This window comes from Echinops telfairi, unplaced genomic scaffold (assembly GCF_000313985.2).
Source record: "Echinops telfairi isolate 266 unplaced genomic scaffold, ASM31398v2 ScPeMD7_2291;HRSCAF=2852, whole genome shotgun sequence".
NCBI classification, from domain to species: domain Eukaryota; kingdom Metazoa; phylum Chordata; class Mammalia; order Afrosoricida; family Tenrecidae; genus Echinops; species Echinops telfairi.
The window spans coordinates 32,317,042-32,326,481 of NW_022106189.1; the positions used below are offsets into that span (position 1 = coordinate 32,317,042).

At 44.2% G+C, this 9,440-nt stretch overlaps 1 protein-coding gene across 1 annotated transcript in view; it reads right to left on the reverse strand.

Moving 5' to 3' along the window:
* Positions 1 to 859: 859 nt before the first annotated feature.
* Positions 860 to 9,440, reverse strand: part of NQO1 (NAD(P)H quinone dehydrogenase 1) — an 11,833-nt gene continuing 3,252 nt past the window's right edge. The window contains exons 2-6 of the mRNA XM_030886599.2: positions 5,898 to 6,062; positions 5,678 to 5,808; positions 3,336 to 3,449; positions 2,590 to 2,691; positions 860 to 1,741 (exon numbers count right to left, since the gene is read on the reverse strand). Of these exons, the coding sequence (XP_030742459.1) occupies positions 1,436 to 1,741; positions 2,590 to 2,691; positions 3,336 to 3,449; positions 5,678 to 5,808; positions 5,898 to 6,062 (818 nt within the window). The 3' untranslated portion in view covers positions 860 to 1,435. The remainder of the gene's footprint in view (positions 1,742 to 2,589; positions 2,692 to 3,335; positions 3,450 to 5,677; positions 5,809 to 5,897; positions 6,063 to 9,440) is intronic.

Here is a 9,440-nt window from a genome sequence, read left to right on the forward strand (position 1 = left end):
CTTCTTCCATGTAGGCTTTGCAGCTTCTGAGCTAGATGGCCGCCTGTTTATCTTTAAGACCCCAGACGCTATATCTTTTGATAGCCGGGCACTATCAGCTTTCTTCACTTTTTTATGTACCTGCATTGTCTTAAGCGATAGTGTCAGGGAAGGTGAACATAACAGAATGCCAGATTATTAGAACAAAGTGTTCTTGCGTTGAGGGAGTACTTGAGGCCCAATGTCCGTCTGCTACCTTAATACTTAACATATAAATATATGTACATAGATCTATGTCCCTATCATTATAAATATATTTACATATGTACATGCCTGTATTTAGACCACTATAAATGTCCTTTGCCTCCTTGTTCTTTCCTCTATCTTCTTTTACTTTCCTCTTGTCCCACTATCATGTTCGGCCTTCATTCAGGTTTCAGTAATTCCTCTCGGCTATATTGCCCTTGATCAAGCCCCACCAGGCATCCTATGCCCTCCTTACTATTGATTTTAGATCACTTGTTGTTCCCTTGCCCCTGAGTTTGTTGACACCCCTCTTCCTTTCCCCCAACTCCCCCTCTTCCCGCATCCCTCTGGAACAATAGGTCCCATTGTTTTCTCCTTCGGATTGCTTATCCCGCCTATCTTACCTAGATAGACACACAGAGGCAGTAATAAGCACAAATACAAGACAGGGCAAAAACAACAACAAAAGCCTATAAATAGTTCCAGGTCTGTTTGTTGACCTTTAGGAGTGTGAATACTTTTTTTTTTTAAAGGATTGGAAGTGAGTACTCTTCCCTGTTTTAGATTTAATTCAGTGTACTAGCTGTAGGGTGTGTATGTTTTGGTTTCTTTCTACAAATATGAAATTGGAAAATTGAAGTAAAGACACTTTTATTAGCTTTTCATTCCAAGGTATTTGCATTTTATACAAACAGCAAAAGTTGATGGAATAGTCAGATGTTAGGCATGTAAGTGTAGCCATTAAAACCAATATAGATATCATAAACAAGCATTACTAATACCTAAGTAAGTCTCAAATAAAATCACTCATTTCATTCTCTGAGCAATTGCCCTCTTCCATAATCACGGAGAGGCAACTAAACCAAAAGAAAAATAGATCATTGAAGAGTTAGATGCTGTTTAGTCAATAATATCCACATAAATTTAGCACTGAAAAGAGGGATAAATTCTCTAGATGACCTTAAAGAATATTCTCTACTATTTTTGGTAAAGCCTCTCCCACTTTATGTCTTAAGTAGACTCACCAGAATTTGGTCACAGGCCATGATAAGAATCAAAAAAATTCATAGTTAACTTTTACAGGTACAGTCTACTCTCTCCTTTATGGAAAACAAAAGACCTAAATTTTGAAAATCAAAGCAAGTCAAGGAAACCTGAAAAGGATGCCTAGCATTGGCTACATTTTAGAAAGAAATCAAACTCGTGGATCTCATTTCCTGGCTTTGATCTGGTTGTCAGTTGGGATGGACTTGCCCAAGTGATGGCCCACAGAGAGGCCAACTTTCTTGTTTTTCTGTTCTTCCTGGACTTCTTTTTTCATTAAGAATCCATCCTGGAAGTTTAGATCAAAGAGGCTGCTTGGAGCAAAATACAGGGCAGTCTCATCCCAAATAGTCTCCAGGCGCCTCTTCCAACCTTCCAGGATCTGGAGCCGGGCATCTGCTGGAGTGTGCCCAATGCTATATGTCAGCTGAGGTTCCAAGACTTGGAAGCCACAGAAGTACAGAGTGCCACTCTGGAGATAGACAAAGCAGAGGTGAGTCACATAGCAAACCCCAAACTGTTTATATAAACAACAAACTGATCTGGGTTTCTCATAAAGCTACATCAAGAACATGGTCTGAGGTAACCTAGTTACCTCAGTTCAAAAATAATCTCTTTCCTTTTCTGTACCTCCCTATATGTACCTGCCACCTAGAAGAAGCTTATTCTGTGTGCTCTCTTTACAACCTTGAAACCATGCCAGCCTGCGCTCCTCTGCCAAATGTGCCGGAAATTCTATTACATCAGGGAGAGTTCCAAGCATCTTGGCAGCTGACGCTTGCCAAGGCAGACAGATGTGCATTTCTCTGCCTCTCACTCCAGATGGGTAGCCGTCTCACTGGTTCTCAAACCCCTTCCTTGTAAGATTATTTTGAGAGTCCTGTGACCACCCAAAAGCCTACTTCAGACTTCAGTTTGACTCAGCTCTAAAACTGAACTAAATCACTTCTTGCATGATTGTGGACTCTTGATAATCTAAGACTATAGTTGCAGTTTGGAGAAAGTTAGGATGGTTGGGGAGAAAACTTGGTCATCTGGAGAGAGACAGGGCACCTGGCTACAGAGACCAAAGGTGACCTACACTCGGCATTAGTTAGGAAGCAAGGCTGTTTAAAGATGTGCACACTTGGATGTATCCTAGAAATATCTAGGAGTCTGGACAGAGAGACAACTTTCTAAAAGGAAGCCCCCTGTAATTCTGAGTCATTATTCTCTCATCTTCGCATCTCAGATCTGTTTGCAGATGCTGTCTTGAGATTTTGGACCCCACAGAAAGCTCAACTAATTAATTCCCTTGAAGGTTCATTGAAAACAAGGTACCTGAATTGGCCAGAGAATGATATTCATGTCCCCATGGACACCCTGCAGAGAGTACATGGAGCCAGTGCCACCAGTGGTGATGGAAAGCAGTGTCTTCTTATTCTGTTTAAAGAAAAAAAAGTCATTACTGTTCACATCTCCTTGGTGACAGGAAGTTAATGAAACAGCTCCAGGGAAAAGAACACTTAAGTCTACCTGATTTGCTGTTTATATTATTATATACTTTGGCTCCTGTGAGCCACCCAGTATGACTGTGCAGAAGATGACAGACAGACAGACAGCCAGGGGCAAGCTGGAGGATCCCATCCACTGGGTGTGGCAATAAGAAGTTAGTCTCAAGGCTCCCTTGAGAGAATCATTTGTTGTTTTCATCCCCATCTCCTCACAGGGCAGATAAAAGGAGCTCTCTATAAGATCGTGATATGTTTTCTGTATCGTATCTGGGTCCCTACAAAAAACTAAGACTTATTATAGAAAATTTCAGACCTTCATAAAGAAGAGAAATTAGAATGATGATGCATCCATTACATTCTGCCAGTTTAATTTTATTTGCTTCCCCTCCCCCCCCCACCCCCCCAAGTGCTTTCTTGAAGTATTTTAAAGCAAATTCCAAACACCATACCATTTGAAACATAAAAACTTGGGTATCTTTCCAGAAAACCTGGAGTTTTAGTATCTGAACTTGCCTCATGACAGAACCATGGGAATCTAGCTGTTGAAAGGGAAGATTGTAGCTCTTTACCTACCTTGAAAGGCCCCTTGTCATACATGGAAGCATAGGTGTAAGCAAATTCCCCTATAAGCACTCGCTCAAACCAGCCTTTCAGAATGGCAGGGACTCCAAACCACTGCAGTGGGAACTTGGAGAGAGAAGACACACAAAAGTCAGGTTAGGGACATCCCCTTGGCTGCTGCCTGTCATTGCTATAGGAGCCCTGGTTGCTTACTGCGTACACATTGGGTAAGCAGTTCAAAGCCACCAGCTGCTCTGTAAAGAGTGACGATTCTGGAAATCCATAGGGGCAGTTCTACTCTGTCCTATGAGGTTGCTGTGAGTCGGAATTGACTCAGCAGTTTTTGTTGTTTATTGTTTTTGAGTTATCGTTGCTGTAGGGAGGGACCTGTCTTCAGACCCTGGTCATTCCTTCTGGAGGGATTATTACCTTTATAGAGGAAAGTATTATCCTTGGTCAGTCAGTGTGACTGACCTGTTTCTGTCTGAAGACACAAATATTGGGTAGGTCTGACTAAAGCCACAGGCAAATGAGATTTATCTATATGAATCACATTTGATATCTAAGTCTAAAAAGGATTGCAGACAAAATTTGCTTCAATGTGTGGTGGCTGAATCAGTATTTATTCAAACGCTTGCTTGGTGGGTGTGGTATAAAACACAGCAAATATACCTTGTGCTCCTATCATTCAATTCAAACAAAACAACTAAAAAATGTAAACAAATGATCAGTGACTAAGGACTATCTGGGAACTCCCATGAGAAAGTTTCTTTTGGTCTGATGAAAACTAAAGATTTCCAGGACAATACCAGTATTTCTGTTCCTCAATGGATGAGTTAAAGGCAATGGCAATGGAAAGAAAGGAAACCCAGATTAAAGGAGGAGACGGTAGGCCTGACTAGCCTTCTCTAATACAACAGGCAGGGTTTTAGAGCACAAAGAATATAGGCTCCGGAGAGAGATTTGCCCTCTCATCCTGAATCTGCCACTAATATTAACATGAGTCTACGCCCCCGAATTTCCTGAGCTTCCTTTGCCTCATCTGTAAACAAGAGCTTCGGATGGTATCTAGAAGCTGCCCGCCCTCCCCCCTTTACATCATTGACTCCCAACTGTGAGGGGCCACATCTCCAGCTTTGAGGTTGGTCTGGCAACTATGGAAGTTTGGTCTCCTGTGAGTATTCTACAGTCGGAGCTGAATGGAATTGGCTGGCTGAGGGTTACTGAAAGCTCGCTGTCCCTCAAACTGTTCTAAGAGAAGGAAGAACGCTGTCAAGGTGGCCCCTTGGTATGAATGAAAACACCAGGACACATTATTTCTATGTTAAAAGTCTCAGAAAAGGCACTACGTTTACCAGAATAAGCTGTCATAGTTTGACTAGAAACATTTATAATGCCCTTAGGCACGGGACTTTTAAATAGTGCATAACCAGCACAAGGGTACTGATAATGAACAAAATGTGTATGTTTCAGAGAGGGCTAAATTTTTTAGCCTTTCCCATTCTAAAGTACAGTGAGTCTCTGAGGCAAAACAGAAAACTGCTATTGCTCCTTTTTTGAGGACACTGGGAAACGATTCGATAGAAAATTGGATCAAGTGTACACTGGTACTGATAGGAACTGGAAACACAGGGAATCCAGGACAGATGAACCCCTCAGGAACCATGGTGAGAGTGGCGATTCCGGGAGGCTGGAGGGAAGGTGAGGGAGAAAGGGGGTACAGATTACAAGGATCTACATATAACCTCCTCCCAGGGGTCGGACAGCGGAGAAGTGGGTGAAGGGTGACATCGGATGGTGTAAGATAAGACATAATAATTTATAAATTATCAAGGTTTCATGGGGGAGGGGGACCAGGGAGGGAGGAGGAAAATGAGCTGATACCAAGGGCTCAAGTAGAAAGCAAATGTTTTGAGAATGATGACAACATATGTACAAATGTGCTTGACACAATGGATGGATGTATGGGTTGTGATAAGAGTTGTATGAGCCCCAATAAAATGATTTAAAAAAAAAAAATTGGATCAAGAAGGCAGTTGGCGGGTGGAGGGGAGACCAGGAGTTGTTGCTGGAACACAGTCAGTGGAGCAATGCACACGCAGCTAGGAAGACAGGCCAACCAACCAGCCAATCTTAACATGCCAATCATCACTCCAGAAACCATTGGGGATGTTTTAAGAGAAAAAATCTGTAAACTCTGGGAAGATCCACCAGGACTGATCTCAAATGAAGGGAGACTAGACACAAGGGAGAGAGAAGCTCAAAGCCAATCTGTCCTCTTTGCTGTCCTGTTCCTGCATCCACAGAGTAAGGGAGCCCGTTCCACATCTGACAACCCACCCCGACCCCCATACCTGAAATATCACAAGGTCTGCAGCCGCCACCTTCTTTTGTTCAGCCACAATATCTGGGCTGAGGCGACCTTCTTTGTAAGCTAGAACAGACTCAACAGGATATTGGAAGTTCTCTGGGTCCTTCAGCTTGCCTGCGAGAAGAAAAAGAGGTCCAGGAGGCTGTGCCAGAGAACCCATGGGCCCGGCTCGAGAGTTTTACAAAGGGGAGAGCTGGCCTTACCTGTGATGTCATTTTTGGAAATGAGGGGGTTGAACTTCATGGCATAGAGGTCTGACACGGTGACCTCCCATCCTTTCTTCTTCAACGCCTCTACAGCAGCCTCCTTCATGGCATGGTTGAAGGACGTCTTCTCGGAGTGCGCCAGCACGATCAGCGCTTTTCTCCCTATGTGGATAACACGCACAGGCACATGGGGGAATCAAGGCCCAACCTGCAAACTCAGCTACCAGGCAGTCAGAACCCAGAACCGAAGAGGGTGACGTGGTGCCAAAAACCTCACTGCCCTCGGGGGAGTCCGACTCAGCATCCCTTTAGGACAGACCAGAGCCGCTCTTCACGGGAACAGAAAGCCTCATCTTTCTCCCGAGGAACGGCTGGTGATTTTAAACTGCTGAACTTATGGTCACAACTATGTTAGCAGGGCTCCTGTGATGTCGTTAGGTGGTTGGTATGCTCTGGCCCCTGCAGTTGGAAACCTACTTCCTCCCAAAAAGTGCCACCAACATGAGGCATTTTCTTCATACGAAAGGGAAATGTTTGATGACATCACACTGTTAACATGCGGTAGCATGAGAGTATAGGTCCTCCCCTCTGTATTCATAAAGTCGTTAGAATAAGCATGCTTTACTTTTGCAGTAATAAATTTACTGAGTGCATCCTGGTGGCGTGGTCGTTATGCAATTGGCTTAACAAATCAGCAATTTGCATCCACCAGCTGCTCAGAGGGAGGAAGATGAGGCCGTCTGCTTCCATCAAGATGGACAGCTGTGGGAGCCTATGGGGCATTTGTGCGCTGTCCTGTGGGGTTACTGTGAATCAGAATCCATGGGATGGCACTGGGTTAGGTTTGGCCCTATGTTCTAGGTCTGTTCTTAAATGCTGTGCCTTCATTTTCAGTCGTCACAACCATCCTCAGCAGTAGATGCAATCATCATCCATAGTGGTGACAAAACTGAAGCACAGAAAAGTTAAGCAGCTTGCCCACATTTGCATTCAGTAAGTAGTAGAACTGGAGTAACTTTAAATAATGACACAGGGAAGTGCAATATGGTGAGTGCGAGAGACAGCAAGATCAGTCATGCCAATCACACTGACTTAGTCACTGGGACCACTGCAGGCAAAGCTCTGTAGAAAGCTGCTGGAATTTGTTGGACAGCTTGAGGAGAAACAACCACAAAGGGCATTTTAGCCTTCCATTCGCTTCCTGCCTGTGTTCTTCACCACACCTGGCGTGGGCGGCTCCTCATAGGTTATTAGGTTCAGCCAAGTATAAACTTCAGGCCCCAGCCTGCCAAACAATGTCAGGAATCTCCAGGCTTGACTGTGGGGTAAAGGACCTTAAGCACTAAGATTCTGGGGGTACGAGTTTGACAGTGATCTGGGGGTGATTTGTCTGTTTGGGGAGGACCTGGGGAAAGGCATGAGACACCCAAGGCAGCCTCAACGAACCCCTGCCCAGTCTTACTGACTCACAGCTTCCGTGCTTTGGGGAGTTAGGGGAGCATTCTTTATGACTTTCCTTAGCATTTACTCATGCTGGTGTTGGCACCATCATTTTTATTCTCTGGGTTTGCTGCTTATTAAGGTCTGTCAGCATTTCTCAAGTGGTAGAACTATGAAGGCACTTCAGGAACTGAGAAAGGCAGGAAACTCAAGTTCACGATCTGAGTTAGCTACAGCCATGCTCGGTAACATTTAAAAGAAAAAAAAAAGGTAGGACAAGGGACAGACAGGAAGAATATATTTGTAAAAAATCTAAACAACAAAATCTGATATGTGAAATTAAAAAAAGTAGCTGACGAGTTGATTCTGACTCACGGCAACCCTTTAAGTGTCGGAGTAGAACTGTGCTCCAGAGAGTTGTCAATGGCTGATTTATGGGAAACAGTTCACCAGACCTTTCTTCCACAGTGCATGTGCATTAACTGTTTGCACCACTCCAGAACACACAGCCTCAAAACAACCCAGCAGAAAAAGAGCAAAGGGCACGGGGCAGGCTCATCTGCCTGAGGTTGTGGGTTAATCAAGAGAAGGTCCGCTACTCAAATTTAATATTCCTGTGTACCTAATTGTGAACCTTTTTAAAAGAACAAACTAGTTTTTCTGGACTGAAAAGTCAAACATGCCTGGGTTCAGTTCTCTGCCCTACCATTTGACCAGCTACGTGCCCAGAAACTAGCTGGCCTTAGAGACGATAAGAACATGTACACAGCTAACTGACCCGTGTGGACTGGCCTTAGCATGAGGAGGTAAGGGAATAGGTTTAATTTTACGGTTGGGGTGGGGGGGGGGGGGCGGGAAACGGGTCACCACAACATGACGAACTGCCTGAAAGGGTCATGGCATTAGGAAGGTTGAGAACCACTGCTCTAGAGCAAGCAGGCCTAGCGTGAGGGCCTTCAGAAGGAGCTGCTGTTGGAGCTGTGTCTTGAAAGACAAATGGGATTATTACAAGTACTTCAAGTCTTGACGGTCATTTCTGCTTGTCACGTATGTCACTGGCTTTTCTAACAGAACCCACCGTATCTAATACAGCTTAGCTTCATCTGCGCTGCTATATGCACTGCCACTTAAAGGCCCAGTGCACCGCTATCCATGCAGCTCTCTCAGGCCCTAGTTTGCAAGTAGATCTTGTTGGGGGCCTCAGAGTTGATTCTATCTCCCGGCAGCCCTGTGTGTTACAGAATATAGAACTCCTCTGTAGGGTTTTCTTGGTTTTCATCTTCACAGAAGCAGATTGGTAGGTCTTTTCTTCCATAGTGCTGCCGAGAGCGTTCAAACTGCCAGCCTTTAGTTTAGCAGAGGAGTGTACTGTGTCGCTTAGGGACCTACAATCCAATCTTGTTACTCTGTTGTGAAGTGCTTACAGCACCTCATGTACAACAGAACAAAATGCTACTCAGTCCTGCATCCTTCTCACAGTTGTCATAGAGTGTGAGCCCATTATTGAAGCAACTTTGTCAATCCAGCTCATTGAGGGTCTTGCTCTTCTTCATTGATCCTGTACTTTACCTAGGATGATGCCCTTCTCCAGGGACTGGTCCCTCCTTATAACATGTCCAAAATACATGCTGAGACAAAGTCTCAGCATTCTCACTTCTTGGGAGCATTCTGGCTGTACTTCGAGGACAGCTCTTAACCAAAACAAACAAATTCATTGCCAACCAGTCGATTCTGACTCGACCCTATATAAGACAGAGTAGAACAGCCCCTTGTAGGTTTCCAAGACTCTCTTTTAAAAAAAATCATTTTATTGGTGGCTCATACAACTCATCACAATCCACACATGCATCAATTGTATAAAGCACATTTGTACATTCGTTACCCTCATCATTCTCAAAACATTTGCTCTTCACATTAGTCCCAGGCATCAGCTCATTTTCCCCCTCCCAGCTCACCCTTACCTCATGAGCCCTTGATAATTTATAAATTATTTTGTCATATCTTACACTGTCCGACGTCTCCCTTCACCCAGTTTTCTGTTGTCTGTCCCCCAGGGAGGAGGTTATATGTAGATCCCTATAACTGGTTTCCTCTTCCCAC